We start from the raw sequence: 17,675 nt of genomic DNA, 5'->3' as shown, positions 1-17,675 counted from the left end.
TGTTAGGAAATAATTTGGCTGGAAACATAGTAATTCCAAAACCAAAAGTGATTGATAATCCCCTTGACATTATTGAACCTAATTCTGTTGAGTTGTTTGTTCATAAAACCTCATAAAACCTATGTTGATGTCTCTGTTCCTAAAACTGATAGAACAGAAATTTCTGATGATGTAAAGGGAGTTCCTGACAGGTGTAATAATTCGTACCTGCCATATTTACATTTTGTATGTAATGATTACTGTAGTGTGAAAAATACCGATGTATATCCTGCTTGTGTTGTTACTAATACTGATGTATATCCTGCTTGTGTTGTTACTAGAGTGATGGCTCAGGTTAGAGATGCAGATGATACAGGTTTAGCTGAACTATTTGAGAGGGGTGTGATGCTGAGTTAGGTGACAAAGTGGAGTTAAAAGTGGATTATCTTCAAGATTTCAAACTTGACAGAGATGAGTTGACAAAGTTTCAGTTGGAAGGTAACAGTTTGAAAGAATGTTAGAAAGAAGCAAAGCGAAATGGCCAAATGGATGATGAATCAGTAGGATTCTATATTCATATTCATGATGGGGTGTTAATGAGAAAGTGGAGACCTGAGGCAATTCTGGGAAGTTTGGAGAGTGGGATGGAATAACACTGTAACGTACAATGTAGTTGCTGTCACTTGTGGTGCTGATGACACTCCTGCTGCAGATCGTATCCTTGGTGATCCATGAGATTCTGTTGGAACTGTTTGTTCTCTGTTAATGCTGGTTTCCTGAGAATCATCTGCATCATCAGATGTTGGTCCTTGTCCATCAGCACTAATGGCAGAAGGGCCTAAACTAAACCCATGGTTAGCTGATTCCTCAGTAGGACTAACAATTTCCAAGGAATGTCTGTCAAGAAGAAATGAAATTACAGAAAACATGAAAAATATAATGAAAATCTTTACAACAAAAGAGATTTGCAACAACGTAAGATTTCTCCCCCTGCAAAGATTAGGATGCTAATTGTCTATCTATACTATGAATTTATTACATAAGCTTGCAACAGTAAATGAGAGATTCATACATGTAAGACAATTCTGCTAAAGTTCTTAAATGAGCTGTTGAAATTTTCACAATGCCTAGCATAGGAGCATTCTTTCACTGCATGAGCAAACTGTCACACTCTCACCCAAGCTGTAATCACACTCATCATTAAAACTTTTCTTTGAGATTTCTTTCTCTGCATTCCTTATTGATCAAAACTGACATTTCCACAATCATTAACAATGGCACACTAGTCATTATAAAACTTTTGTGTGAGACTTCTTTCTGTGCAGTTCTTTTTTCCCCTCCCTCAAAAATGAAGTTTTGAAGACTGAAACACTCCCAAGCAGACCATCTATAACTACATCCTGGGATGTTTCACAAATGCATGCCCTTCCATCCTTTTGAAAGTAAGGTAGCACCTGTCACTATGAATGGTTTAAATATCCAATCACCTGCAAACTGTGTATGCACCACAATGAGTTATTTCAAAAACAAAGCAAAGTCTATACTGTAAAAATGTGAAAGGGAGGAAGAAGGGAAGGATGGGACAGGGAACATGTGGTTTCAGAAGTGGTAGAGGATTGTGGATCAGGTGTTTGCTTTGAAGAATGTATATGAAAAATACTTTGAAAAACAAATGGATTTGTATGTAGCATTTATGGATCTGGGGAAGGCATATGATAGGGTGGATGGAGATGCTTTGTGGAAGGTATTAAGAGTATTTGGTGTGGGAGGAAGTTGCTAAAAGCAGTGAAAAGTTTTTACCAAGGATGTAAGGCATGTGCATAAGTAGGAAGAGAGGAAAGTGATTGGTTCTCAGTGAATGTCGGTTTGCGGTAGAGGTTCGTGATGTCTTCACAGTTGTTTGATTTGTTTATGGATGGGGTGCTTAGGGAGATGAATGCAAGTTTTGGAGAGAAGGGCAAGTATGCAGTCTGTTGTGGATGAGAGGGCTTGGGAAGTGAGTCAGTTGTTTGCTAATGATACAGCGCTGGTGGCTGATTTGGGTGAGAAACTGCAGAAGTAGGTGACTGAGTTTGGCTAAAGTGTGTGAAAGAAGAAAGCTGAGAGTAAATGTGAACAAGAGCAAGGTTATTAGGTTCAATAGGTTTGAGGGGACAAGTTAATTGGGAGGTAAGTTTGAGTGGAGAAAAACTGGAGGAAACGAAGTATTTTAGACATCTAAGAGTGGACATAGCAGAGGATGGAACCATGGAAGCATTAGTGAGTCACAGGGTGGGGAAGAGGACAAAGGTTCTGGGAGCAATGAAGTATGTGTGGAAGGCAAGAACGTTATCTCGGAGAGAAAAAATGGGTGTATTTGAAAGAATATTGGTTCCAACAATGTTATATGGCTAAGAGGCATGGACTATAGATAGGGTTGTACGGAGGAAGGTGGATGTGTTGGAAATGAAATATTTGAGGACAATATGTGGTGTGAGGTGGTTTGATCGAGTAAGTAATGAAAGGGTAAGAGAAATGCGTGGTAATAAAAAGAAAGTGGTTGAGAGAGCAGAAGAGGGGGTTCTGAAATGGTTTGGTCACATGAAGAGAATGAGTAAGGAAAGATTGACAAAGAGGATATATATGTCAGAGGTGGAGGGAAGGAGGAAAAGTGGGAGACCAAATTGGAGATGGAAGGATGGAGTGAAAAAGATTTTGAGCAAATGAGGCCTGAACATGCAGGAGGGTAAAGGCGCACAAGGAATAGATTGAATTGCAATGATGTGTTTTACCGGGGCCGATGTGCTGTCAATGGATTGAACCAGGGCTTGTGAAGCGTCTGGGATGAACCATGGAAACTTTTGTGGGGCCTGGATGTGGAAAGGAGGCTGTGGTTTCGGTGCATTACACATGACAGCTAGTGACTGAGTGTGAACGAATGTTGCCTTTTGTCCTTTCCTAGTGTTAACTCACGGGGGAAGGGGGGATGCTATTTCATGAGTGGCGGGATAGCAACGGGAATGAATAAAGGCAGCAAGTATGAATTATGTACATGTGTATATACGTATATGCCTGCGTATGTATATATATATATGTATACGTTGAAATGTATAGGTATGTATATGTGCATGTGAGGATGTGTATCTATATACATGTGTATGTGGGTGGGCTGGGCCATTCTTTTGGCTGTTTCCTTGCACTACCTTGCCAACATGGGAGACAGTGACAAAGTATAATAAAAAAAATGTGTTTGTGTATGTGGGCGGTTGGGCCATTCTTCGTCTGTTTTCCTTGCACAACCTCGCTGACACGGGAAACAGTGATTAAGTATAATAAGAGGGAACGAGGAGAAGTGGGAGACCAAATTGGAGGTGGAAAGATGGAGTGAAAAAGATTTTGAGTGATTGGGGCCTGAACATGCAGGAGGCTGAAAGGCGTGCAAGGAATAGAGTGAATTGGAACAATGTGGTATACCGGGGTCGACGTGCTGTCAATGGATTGAACCAGGGCATGTGAAGCGTCTGGGGTAAACCATGGAAAGTTCTGTGGGGCCTGGATGTGGAAAGGGAGCTGTGGTTTCGGTGCATTATTACATGACAGCTAGAGACTGAGTGTGAACGAATGGGGCTTTGTTGTCTTTTCCTAGTGCTACCTCGCACACTTGAGGGAAGAGGGGGTTGTTATTTCATGTGTGGCAAGGTGGCGATGGGAATGAATAAAGGCAGACAGTATGAATTATGTGCTCTCTCAACCACGCTCTTTTTATTTCCACACATCTCTCTTACCCTTACGTTACTTACTCGATCAAACCACCTCACACCACACATTGTTCTCAAACATCTCATTTCCAGCACATCCATCCTCCTGCGCATAACTCTATCCATAGCCCACGCCTTGCAACCATACAACATTGTTGGAACCACTATTCCTTCAAACATACCCATTTTTGCATTCCGAGATAATGTTCTCAACTTCCACACATTCTTCAAGGCTCCCAGGATTTTCGCCCCCTCCCCCACCCTATGATCCACTTCCGCTTCCATGGTTCCATCCGCTGCCAGATCCACTCCCAGATATCTAAAACACTTTACTTCCTCCAGTTTTTCTCCATTCAAACTTACCTCCCAATTGACTTGACCCTCAACCCTACTGCACCTAATAACCTTGCTCTTATACACATTTACTCTTAACTTTCTTCTTTTCACACACTTTACCAAACTCAGTCACCAGCTTCTGCAGTTTCTCACATGAATCAGCCACCAGCGCTGTATCATCAGCGAACAACAACTGACTCACTTCCCAAGCTCTCTCATCGACAACAGACTTCATACTTGCCCCTCTTTCCAAAACTCTTGCATTCACCTCCCTAACAACCCCATCCATAAACAAATTAAACAACCATAGAGACATCACACATCCCTGCCGCAAACCTACATTCACTGAGAACCAATCACTTTCCTCTCTTTCTACACGTACACATGCCTTACATCCTCGATAAAAACTTTTCACTGCTTCTAACAACTTGCCTCCCACACCATATATTCTTAATACCTTCCACAGAGCATCTCTATCAACTCTATCATATTCCTTCTCCGGATCCATAAATGCTACATACAAATCCATTTGCTTTTCTAAGTATTTCTCACATACATTCTTCAAAGCAAACACCTGATCCACACATCCTCTACCACTTCTGAAACCACACTGCTCTTCCCCAATCTGATGCTCTGTACATGCCTTCACCCTCTCAATCAATACCCTCCCATATAATTTACCAGGAATACTCAACAAACTTACACCTCTGTAATTTGCGCACTCACTCTTATCCCCTTTGCCTTTGTACAATGGCACTATGCACGCATTCCGCCAATCCTCAGGCACCTCACCATGAGTCATACATACATTAAATAACCTTACCAACCAGTCAACAATACAGTCACCCCCTTTTTTAATAAATTCCACTGCAATACCATCCAAACCTGCTGCCTTGCCGGCTTTCATCTTCCGCAAAGCTTTTACTACCTCTTCTCTGTTTACCAAATCATTTTCCCTAACCCTCTCACTTTGCACACCACCTCGACCAAAACACCCTATATCTGCCACTCTATCATCAAACACATTCAACAAACCTTCAAAATACTCACTCCATCTCCTTCTCACATCACCACTACTTGTTATCCCCATTTGCGCCCTTCACTGAAGTTCCCATTTGCTCCCTTGTCTTACGCACTTTATTTACCTCCTTCCAGAACATCTTTTTATTCTCCCTAAAATTTAATGATACTCTCTTACCCCAACTCTCATTTGCCCTCTTTTTCACCTCTTGCACCTTTCTCTTGACCTCCTGTCTCTTTCTTTTATACATCTCCCACTCAATTGCATTTTTTCCCTGCAAAAAATCGTCCATATGCCTCTCTCTTCTCTTTCACTAATAATCTTACTTCTTCATCCCACCACTCACTACCCTTTCTAATCAACCCACCTCCCACTCTTCTCATGCCACAAGCATCTTTTGTGCAATCCATCACTGATTCCCTAAATACATTCCATTCCTCCCCCACTCCCCTTACTTCCATTGTTCTCACCCTTTTCCATTCTGTACTCAGTCTCTCCTAGTACTTCCTCACACAAGTCTCCTTCCCAAGCTCACTTACTCTCACCACCCTCTTCACCCCAACATTCACTCTTCTTTTCTGAAAACCCATACAAATCTTCACCTTAGCCTCCACAAGATAATGATCAGACATCCCTCCAGTTGCACCTCTCAGCACATTGACATCCAAAAGTCTCTCTTTCGCGCACCTGTCAATTAACACGTAATCCAATAACGCTCTCTGGCCATCTCTCCTACTTACATAAGTATACTTATGTATATCTCGCTTTTTAAACCAGGTATTCAAAATCATCAGTCCTTTTTCAGCACATAAATCTACAAGCTCTTCACCATTTCCATTTACAACACTGAACACCCCATGTATACCAATTATTCCCTCAACTGCCACATTACTCACCTTTGCATTCAAATCACCCATCACTATAACCCGGTCTCGTGCATCAAAACCACTAACACACTCATTCAGCTGCTCCCAAAACACTTGCCTCTCATGATCTTTCTTCTCATGCCCAGGTGCATATGCACCAATAATCACCCATCTCTCTCCATCAACTTTCAGTTTTACCCATATTAATCGAGAATTTACTTTCTAACATTCTATCACATACTCCCACAACTCCTGTTTCAGGAGTATTGCTACTCCTTCCCTTGCTCTTGTCTTCTCACTAACCCCTGACTTTACTCCCAAGACATTCCCAAACCACTCTTCCCCTTTACCCTTGAGCTTCGTTTCACTCAGAGCCAAAACATCCAGGTTCCTTTCCTCAAACATACTACCTATCTCTCCTTTTTTCACATCTTGGTTACATCCACACACATTTAGGCACCCCAATCTGAGCCTTCGAGGAGGATGAGCACTCCCCGCGTGACTCCTTCTTCTGTTTCCCATTTTAGAAAGTTAAAAAAATACAAGGAGGGGAGTATTTCTGGCCTCCTGCTCCCGTCCCCTCTAGTCGCTTTCTACGACACGCGAGGAATGCGTGGGAAGTATTCTTTCACCCCTATCCCAAGGGATAATATATATATATATATATATATATATATATATATATATATATATATATATATATATATATATATATATATATATACACACACACACACACACACATACATACGCACATATACACACACACACATACATATATATACATATGAAAAATGTAAGAAACAATTTAGAAAACTGAAACTTCTAGCTTGAAATGAAATGAAAAAATGGATGTCACATAATGGTTCAACCTCTGGCTATGGAAAAAGGAAATGTATAATTTATTTACACAAACGTCAATAGTAGTTTTCATCAATTTGACCACTGTATTCACTCTATTCCTGTATACATACATACATATATATAAGAGTGAGTGCTCAAATTACAGAGGTATAAGTTTGTTGAGTATTCCTGGCAAATTATATGGGAGGGTATTGATTGAGAGGGTGAAGGCATGTACAGAGCATCAGATTGGGGAAGAGCAGTGTGGTTTCAGAAGTGGTAGAGGATGTGTGGATCAGGTGTTTGCTTTGAAGAAAGTATGTGAGAAATACTTAGAAAAGCAAATGGATTTGTATGTAGCATTTATGGATCTGGAGAAGGCATATAATAGAGTTGATAGAGATGCTCTGTGGAAGCTATTAAGAATATATGGTGTGGGAGGCAAGTTGTTAGAAGCAGTGAAAAGTTTTTATCGAGGATGTAAGGCATGTGTACGTGTAGGAAGAGAGGAAAGTGATTGGTTCTCAGTGAATATAGGTTTGCGGCACGGGTGTGTGATGTCTCCATGGTTGTTTAATTTGTTTATGGATGGGGTTGTTAGGGAGGTGAATGCAAGAGTTTTGGAAAGAGGGGCAAGTATGAAGTCTGTTGGGGATGAGAGAGTTTGGGAAGTGAGTCAGTTGTTGTTCGCTGATGATACAGCGCGGGTGGCTGATTCATGTGAGAAACTGCAGAAGCTGGTGACTGAGTTTGGTAAAGTGTGTGAAAGAAGAAAGTTAAGAGTAAATGTGAATAAGAGCAAGGTTATTAGGTACAGTAGGGTTGAGGGTCAATTCAATTGGGAGGTGAGTTTGAATGGAGAAAAACTGGAGGAAGTGAAGTGTTTTAGATATCTGGGAGTGGATCTGGCAGCGGATGGAACCATGGAAGCGGAAGTGGATCATAGGGTGGGGGAGGGGGCGAAAATTCTGGGAGCCTTGAAGAATGTGTGGAAGTCGAGAACATTATCTCGGAAAGCAAAAATGGGTATGTTTGAAGGAATAGTGGTTCCAACAATGTTGTATGGTTGCGAGGCGTGGACTATGGATAGAGTTGTGCGCAGGAGGATGGATGTGCTGGAAATGAGATGTTTGAGGACAATGTGTGGTGTGAGGTGGTTTGATCGAGTAAGTAACGTAAGGGTAAGAGAGATGTGTGGAAATAAAAAGAGCGTGGTTGAGAGAGCAGAAGAGGGTGTTTTGAAATGGTTTGGTCACATGGAGAGAATGAGTGAGGAAAGATTGACCAAGAGGATATATGTGTCGGAGGTGGAGGGAACGAGGAGAAGAGGGAGACCAAATTGGAGGTGGAAAGATGGAGTGAAAAAGATTTTGTGTGATCGGGGCCTGAACATGCAGGAGGGTGAAAGGAGGGCAAAGAATAGAGTGAATTGGAGCGATGTGGTATACCGGGGTTGACGTGCTGTCAGTGGATTGAATCAAGGCATGTGTATGGGGGTGGGTTGGGCCATTTCTTTCATCTGTTTCCTTGCGCTACCTCGCAAACGCGGGAGACAGCGGCAAGAAAAAAAAAAAATATATATATATATATATATATATATATATATATATATATATATATATATATATATATATATATATATATATGTATGTATGTATACATAACCACCCATACACACACATATACATACATATACATAGACATATACACATGTACATATACATACTTGTTTGCCTTCATCCAATCCTGTCGCTACCCTGCCCCACAAAAAATAGCATTGCTACCTCCCACTTCAGCGAAGTAGCAACTGGCAAATAGATCATAAAGGCCACATTCATTCACGCTCAGTCTCTAGCTGTAATATGTAATGAACCAAAACCAAAGCTCTTTATCCACATCCAGGCCCTACAAACCTTTCCATGGTTTACCCCAGATGCTTCACATGCCCTGGTTCAGTCCACTGACAGCACATCGACCCCAGTATACCAAATCATTCCAATTCACTCTATTCCTTGCAAGCCTCTAACCCTTCTGAATGTTCAGAAGGGTCCATCCTTCTACCTCCAACTTAGTCTCCTGCTTCTCCTTATTCCCTTCACATCTGACACATATATCCTCTCAGTGAATCTTTCCTCACTCATTCTCTCCGTATGTCCAAACCATTTCAACACAACCTCCTCTACTCTCCCAACCACATCCTTTTTATTTCAACCAAACCACCTCACACCACATATTATCCTCAAACATTTCATTTTTGACACATCTACCCTCCTCTGTAAAATCCTATAAGTAGCTCATGCCTCACAACAATACATCATTGTTGGAACTACTATTCCTTCAAACATACCCATTTTTGCTCTTCGAGATAACATTCTCTCCTTCCACACATTCTTCATTGCTCCTAGAACCCATGCACCCTCCCCCTCCCTGTGACTCACTTCTGCTTCCATGGTTCCATTCACTGTTAAGTCCACTTCACTTCCTCCAATTTTTCTCTAATCAAACTTACATCCCAATTGAGTTATCCCTCCACCCTACTGTACCTAATAACCTTGTTCTTATTCACATTTACTCTTAGCTTTCTCCTCTCCCACACTTTTCCAAACTCAGTCACCAACTTCTGCAGTTTTTCACTCTAATCAGCCACTAGAGCTGCATCATCAGCAAACAACAACTGACTCACTTCTTAGGCCCTCTCATCCCTAACAGACTGCATACTTAACCCTCTCTCCAAAACATTTGCATTTACCTCCTTAACATCCATAAACAAATTAAACAACCTTGAGGACATCACGCACCCCAACCGCAAACTGACCTCCACTGGAAACCAATACTCTCTTCTCTTCCTACCCCTACACATGGCTTACATCCTTGGTAAAAACTTTTCACTGCTTCTAACAACTTACTTCCCACGCCATATACTCTTAAAAGTTTCCACATAGCATCTCTATCAACCCTATCTTATGCCTTCTCCAGACCCATAAATGCTACATATAAATCCATCTGGTTTTCTAAGTATTTCTCACATATATTCTTCAAAGCAAACACCTGATCCACACATCTTCTACCACTTCTGAAACCACACTGCTCTTCCCCAGTCTGATGCTTTGTACATGCATTCACCCTCTCAATCAATACCCTCCCACATAATTTCCCAGGAATACTCAACAGACATGCCTCTGTAGTCTGAACACTCACCTTTATCCTCTTTGCCTTTGTACAATGGCACTATGCATACATTCCATCAATCCTCAGGCACTTCACCATGATCCAAACATACACTGAATATCCTTACCAACCAATCAACAACAGTCACCTCCTTTCTTAATAAATTCTACAGCAATACCATCCAAATCCACTGCCTTGTCATCTTCAACAAAGCTTTCAACACCTCTTCTCTGTTCACCAAACCATTCTCCCTGACCCTCTCACTTCACACACTGCCCCAAACAAAACACCCTATATCTGCCACTCTATCATCAAACACATTCAACAAACCTTTAAAATACTCACTCCATCTCCTCACTTCATTACTATCTGTTATTACTTCCCCACTTGTCTTACACACTTTATTTACCTCCTTCCAAAACATCTTTTTATTCTCCCTAAAGTTTAATGATACTCTCTCACCCCAACTTTCATTTGCCCTCTTTTTCAATCCATAATGAGCTCCAAAAGCAAGGATTCGAATCTGGACCTTTTGCATAGTAGCTGGGAATGCTAACTGCTCAGTTACGATAGCCCCTATAGGGAAATGACTATTCAGTTACTAGTGATTGAATGCCGTTTGTCTCATCCATGGGTAAAGGGGTTTAGATCGGTCAAATCTCATCAGGCTCACATTACCAGAAGGCAGCAATTTTACAGAACTTACTGTTAAACAGGGGATAGGGGAGAAAGAATACTTCCCACGTATTCCCTGCGTGTCGTACAAGGCGACTAAAAGGGGAGGGAGCGGGTGGCTGGAAATCCTCCCCTCTCGCTTTTTTTTTTTTTTTTTTTTTTCCAAAAGAGGGAACAGAGAAGGGGGCCAGGTGAGGATATTCCCTCAAAGGCCCAGTCCTCTGTTCTCAACGCTACCTCGCTAATGCGGGAAATGGCGAATAGTGTGAAAGAAAAGTGAACTGTTAAACATGGAGATACATGAACATTAATATAGTGCACATGAATGTATACTTTTCGTAGGTCACATAATGATCTCCAACAGCAAGGATTCGAACCCAGACCTTTAGCATGGTAGCTGGGAATGCTAACCACTCAGCTATGATCACCCTTATAATGAGCAACAGGGTCTAGATCAGTTAAATCCCACCAAGCTCACATTACCAGTAATAAGCAATTCCACAAAACTTAATGTCAAATGTTGAGGTATATCAACATGAATACAGTGCATATGAACACATATTTCTAACAGAATACATAAAACCCTCCAACAGCAAGGATTCGAACTTGAACCTTTAGTGCAGTAGCTGGAAATGCTAACCGCCTGGCTATGATCGCCCCTAACAGAAAAATGACTATTTGATGCCACATCCTGTCAAAGCCCTTAGATATGTCAAGGACAACTACAAATGACTTCCCAAAATCTTCCACAGATAATGACCAGACATTAGTAAGATAGGAAAGAATAACACCAGTGGATCTCACCTTTCAGAAGTCACACTGGTGATAAGAGAGAAGACTGTGATTTTTGGGGTGTTTAAGGATATGGGAGTTGAGGAGGGATTCGAACACTTTAGAAATGGCAGATGTCAAAGCAATGGGGTGATAGTTAGAGGTGTCAGAACGGTCATACTTCTTAGGAATGGGGTGTATCAATGCACATTTCCAAGGAAAAGGAAAAGTTTTGGTTTTTAAGCCAAAATGGAACAAGAATAAGCACAGTAGCAAATTCAGAGACACTCTTTCAGTACAAGGGGAAAGATCCCATCAGGACCATAAGCCTTGCTTGTGTCCAGAGAAAGAAGTATTTTTCAGACAGTCTAAAGAGATTACGAGAAGAGGAATAGGATTAGTAAGAGGAGCATCAGCTTGTGAGAGAATGTGAGAGTATCCAAGGTGGTGTTAAGAGGAGAAACGGGAACCTAAGAGTTGCTTTGTCTACAGGAGACAGTTATAGTACCATTAGAAGGGAAAAGTAAAGGAGAGGTAGAGCGACAGAAGATATTAGAGATGCCTTAGCTATCAGTGGATAATGAGGAACAGAAATATAGAAAAACTTACAGCTGAAGAAACATGGAAGAAAAATATCAAACGAGGGAGGAATATAGAAAGTCTATCACTAAATACACTATGTTGAGCCAAGTGAGACTGGTATTGTCTGGATGTGGAGTTGATGTCAGGCTAGACTCAATTGATTCTTTCTGACCTTTGTAAACCTGGACCGGGTTGGTCAGCGACGCGTTCCTCCTGTCCAGAAATGGCAGGTCAGTGATATGTCCCATCTGTCCTAAGACAGCATCAGGTGAACATCTTACTGGCAGACTCGGTAGCTTGTGGCAGGTCAGTGAAGTGTCCCATGTGTCCTAAGACAGCATCAGGTGAACATCCTATCGGTAGGCTATCAAAGAGCTGTATGGCAATGGACATGTTTTTCTAGATGTTGATGACAGGTGCTTTCTCTCTAATGTGAATGGCCCCTAATATCTTTCGTCTCCACTGATCACTGCCATTTTCATTAGAGAGAAAGCACCTGTCATCAACATTCAGACAAACATGACCACTGCCATACAGTTCTCGGATAGCCTACCAATAGGATGTTCACCTGATGCTGTCTTAGGACACATGGGACACGTCACTGACCCGCCACAAGCTAACAAGTCTGCCTTTCTGGACAGGAAGAATGCATCACTGACAAACCTGGTCCTGGGTTATGAAGGTTAGAGAGAATAAGACAAACCAAAGCTGACCTCAACTCCACATCCAGACAATAAAGGTCTTGCTTGGTCCATTTTAGTGTATTTAGTGATGAATTTTCTGTATTCCTACACCATTTATTATTGTTCTTCTGCGTTTTCTTTCATGATATTGCTAATCTGTATCACTTTTAGTGTTTTCCCTTACTTTTAAGTGCTATTCACTTAGGTTTCTTTCCTGTGTTTCTTATATATTTTGTGCTTTACATATCTTACCCAAATTCTGTGATGCATTTTTCCCTTTATTTTTTCTAGATTTCTGATGATACCTCTGTGAAAGTAAAAGTTTGATCGAAATAAAATGGATAATTTTGGACAACTGGTGTTTGTACACCCTCCTAATGGTAGAATAATACTGAGAAAATTAGAAACCAAAGAAAGAAGATTAATAACTTTAATATGCTGTGTATGCAATTCTATGTGCATTAAAGAAATCCTACCCCCAGCTTATGCTATTATATATATATATATATATATATATATATATATATATATATATATATATATATATATATATATATATATATATATATTATTTTTTTTTTATTATACTTTGTCGCTGTCTCCCGCGTTTGCGAGGTAGCGCAAGGAAACAGACGAAAGAAATGGCCCAACCCCCCCCATACACATGTATATACATACGTCCACACACGCAAATATACATACCTACACAGCTTTCCATGGTTTACCCCAGACACTTCACATGCCTTGATTCAATCCACTGACAGCACGTCAACCCCGGTATACCACATCGATCCAATTCACTCTATTCCTTGCCCTCCTTTCACCCTCCTGCATGTTCAGGCCCCGATCACACAATATCTTTTTCACCCCATCTTTCCACCTCCAATTTGGTCTCCCTCTTCTCCTCGTTCCCTCCACCTCCGACACATATATCCTCTTGGTCAATCTTTCCTCACTCATTCTCTCCATGTGCCCAAACCACTTCAAAACACCCTCTTCTGCTCTCTCAACCACGCTCTTTTTATTTCCAGACATCTCTCTTACCCTTACGTTACTCACTCGATCAAACCACCTCACACCACACATTGTCCTCAAACATCTCATTTCCAGCACATCCATCCTCCTGCGCACAACTCTATCCATAGCCCACGCCTCGCAACCATACAACATTGTTGGAACCATTATTCCTTCAAACATACCCATTTTTGCTTTCCGAGATAATGTTCTCGACTTCCACACATTCTTCAAGGCCCCCAGAATTTTCGCCCCCTCCCCCACCCTATGATCCACTTCCGCTTCCATGGTTCCATCCGCTGCCAGATCCACTCCCAGATATCTAAAACACTTCATTTCCTCCAGTTTTTCTCCATTCAAACTCACCTCCCAATTGACTTGACCCTCAACCCAACTGTACCTAATAACCTTGCTCTTATTCACATTTACTCTTAACTTTCTTCTTCCACACACTTTACCAAAGTAAATATATATATATATATATATATATATATATATATATATATATATATATATATATATATATATATATATATATATATATATATATATTTGTATTTTTTTATCTTTCTAAAGATGGGAAATATATATATATATATTTTTTTGGAGGTGGAAAGATGGATTGAAAAAGATTTTGTGTGATCGGGGCCTGAACATGCAGGAGGGTGAAAGGAGGGCAAGGAATAGATTGAATTGGAGCAATGTGGTATACCGGGGTTGACGTGCTGTCAGTGGATTGAATCAGGGCATGTGAAGAGTCTGGGGTAAACCATGGAAAGCTGTGTAGGTATGATTGTTTGCATGTGTGGACGTATGTATATACATGTGTATGGGGGGGGTTGGGCCATTTCTTTCGTCTGTTTCCTTGCGCTACCTCGCAAACGCAGGAGACAGCGACAAAGTATATTAATAATAATAATAATAATAACATTTTTTTTATACTATTCGCCACTTCCCGCGATAGCGAGGTAGCGTTCTTAACGCTACCTCGCTAACGCGGGAAATGGCGAATAGTTTAAAAGAAAGAAAAGATATATATATATATATATATATATATATATATATATATATATATATATATATATATATATATATATATATATATATATATATATATTTCTTTTTCTTTCTTTCTTTTCTATCTATCTTTCTTTTCTATCTTTCTTTTCTAGCCAAAGATTTTTTTTTTTTTTTTGCTTTGTCGCTGTCTCCCGCGTTTGCAAGGTAGCGCAAGGAAACAGACGAAAGAAATGGCCCAACCCATACCCATACACATGTATATACATACGTCCACACACGCAAATATACATACCTACACAGCTTTCCATGGTTTACCCCACACGCTTCACATGCCCTGATTCAATCCACTGACAGCACGTCAACCTCGGTATACCACATCGATCCAATTCACTCTATTCCTTGCCCTCCTTTCACCCTCCTGCATGTTCAGGCCCCGATCACACAAAATCTTTTTCACTCCATCTTTCCACCTCCAATTTGGTCTCCCACTTCTCATCGTTCCCTCCACCTACGACACATATATACTCTTGGTCAATCTTTCCTCACTCATTCTCTCCATGTGCCCAAACCATTTCAAAACACCCTCTTCTGCTCTCTCAACCACGCTCTTTTTATTTCCACACATGTCTCTTACCCTTACGTTACTTACTCGATCAAACCACCTCACACCACACATTGTCCTCAAACATCTCATTTCCAGCACATCCATCCTCCTGCGCACAACTCTATCCATAGCCCACGCCTCGCAACCTTACAACATTGTTGGAACCACTATTCCTTCAAACATACCCATTTTTGCTTTCCGAGATAATGTTCTCGACTTCCACACATTCTTCAAGGCTCCCAGGGTTTTCGCCCCCTCCCCCACCCTATGATCCACTTCCGCTTCCATGGTTCCATCCACTGCCAGATCCACTCCCAGATATCTAAAACACTTTACTTCCAGAAAAGAAGAGTGAATGTTGGGATGAAGAGGGTGGTGAGAGTAAGTGAGTTTGGGAAGGTGATTTGTGTGAGGAAGTACCAGGAGAGACTGAGTACAGAATGGAAAAAGGTGAGAACAATGGAAGTAAGGGGAGTGGGGGAGGAATGGGATGTATTTAGGGAATCAGTGATGGATTGCGCAAAAGATGCTTGTGGCATGAGAAGAGTGGGAGGTGGGTTGATTAGAAAGGGTAGTGAGTGGTGGGATGAAGAAGTAAGATTATTAGTGAAAGAGAAGAGAGAGGCATTTGGATGATTTTTGCTAGGAAAAAATGCAATTGAGTGGGAGATGTATAAAAGAAAGAGACAGGAGGTCAAGAGAAAGGTGCAAGAGGTGAAAAAGAGGGCAAATGAGAGTAGGGGTGAGAGAGTATCATTAAATTTTAGGGAGAATAAAAAGATGTTCTGGAAGCAGGTAAATAAAGTGCGTAAGACAAGGGAGCAAATGGGAACTTCAGTGAAGGGCGCAAATGGGGAGGTGATAACAAGTAGTGGTGATGTGAGAAGGAGATGGAGTGAGTATTTTGAAGGTTTGTTGAATGTGTTTGATGATAGAGTGGCAGATATAGGGTGTTTTGGTCGAGGTGGTGTGCAAAGTGAGAGGGTTAGGGAAAATGATTTGGTAAACAGAGAAGAGGTAGTAAAAGCTTTGCGGAAGATGAAAGCCAGCAAGGAAGAAGGTTTGGATGGTATTGCAGTGGAATTTATTAAAAAAGGGGGTGACTGTATTATTGACTGGTTGGTAAGGTTATTTAATGTATGTATGACTCATGGTGAGGTGCCTGAGGAATGGCGGAATACGTGCATAGTGCCACTGTACAAAGGCAAAGGGGTTAAGAGTGAGTGCTCAAATTACAGAGGTATAAGTTTGATGAGTATTCCTGGTAAATTATATGGGAGGGTATTGATTGAGAGGGTGAAGGCATGTACAGAGCATCAGATTGGGGAAGAGCAGTGTGGTTTCAGAAGTGGTAGAGGATGTGTGGATCAGGTGTTTGCTTTGAAGAATGTATGTGAGAAATACTTAGAAAAGCAAATGGATTTGTATGTAGCATTTATGGATCTGGAGAAGGCATATGATAGAGTTGATAGAGATGCTCTGTGGAAGGTATTAAGAATATATGGTGTGGGAGGCAAGTTGTTAGAAGCAGTGAAAAGTTTTTATCGAGGATGTAAGGCATGTGTACGTGTAGGAAGAGAGGAAAGTGATTGGTTCTCAGTGAATGTAGGTTTGCGGCAGGGGTGTGTGATGTCTCCATGGTTGTTTAATTTGTTTATGGATGGGGTTGTTAGGGAGGTAAATGCAAGAGTCTTGGAAAGAGGGGCAAGTATGAAGTCTGTTGGGGATGAGAGAGCTTGGGAAGTGAGTCAGTTGTTGTTCGCTGATGATACAGCGCTGGTGGCGGATTCATGTGAGAAACTGCAGAAGCTGGTGACGGAGTTTGGTAAAGTGTGTGGAAGAAGAAAGTTAAGAGTAAATGTGAATAAGAGCAAGGTTATTAGGTACAGTAGGGTTGAGGGTCAAGTCAATTGGGAGGTGAGTTTGAATGGAGAAAAACTGGAGGAAGTGAAGTGTTTTAGATATCTGGGAGTGGATCTGTCAGCGGATGGAACCATGGAAGCGGAAGTGGATCATAGGGTGGGGGAGGGGGCGAAAATTTTGGGAGCCTTGAAAAATGTGTGGAAGTCGAGAACATTATCCCGGAAAGCAAAAATGGGTATGTTTGAAGGAATAGTAGTTCCAACAATGTTGTATGGTTGCGAGGCGTGGGCTATGGATAGAGTTGTGCGCAGGAGGATGGATGTGCTGGAAATGAGATGTTTGAGGACAATGTGTGGTGTGAGGTGGTTTGATCGAGTAAGTAACGTAAGGGTGAGAGAGATGTGTGGAAATAAAAAGAGCGTGGTTGAGAGAGCAGAAGAGGGTGTTTTGAAATGGTTTGGGCACATGGAGAGAATGAGTGAGGAAAGATTGACCAAGAGGATATATGTGTCG

The 17,675-nt window shown here is 41.3% G+C and overlaps 1 protein-coding gene across 4 annotated transcripts in view; it reads right to left on the bottom strand.

Moving 5' to 3' along the window:
- The window catches only part of LOC139749887 (E3 ubiquitin-protein ligase SH3RF3-like), a 406,578-nt gene that overhangs the window by 17,271 nt on the left and 371,632 nt on the right, over positions 1-17,675 (bottom strand). For all 4 annotated transcript variants that reach the window (XM_071664268.1, XM_071664272.1, XM_071664269.1 and 1 more), the window contains one exon: positions 646-876. In XM_071664268.1, the coding sequence (XP_071520369.1) occupies positions 646-876 (231 nt within the window). The remainder of the gene's footprint in view (positions 1-645; positions 877-17,675) is intronic.

The sequence above is a fragment of the Panulirus ornatus genome, chromosome 8, assembly GCF_036320965.1.
Source record: "Panulirus ornatus isolate Po-2019 chromosome 8, ASM3632096v1, whole genome shotgun sequence".
In the NCBI taxonomy this organism is placed as follows: Eukaryota; Metazoa; Arthropoda; class Malacostraca; order Decapoda; family Palinuridae; genus Panulirus; species Panulirus ornatus.
This window is presented reverse-complemented; position numbering and strand designations above follow the sequence as displayed.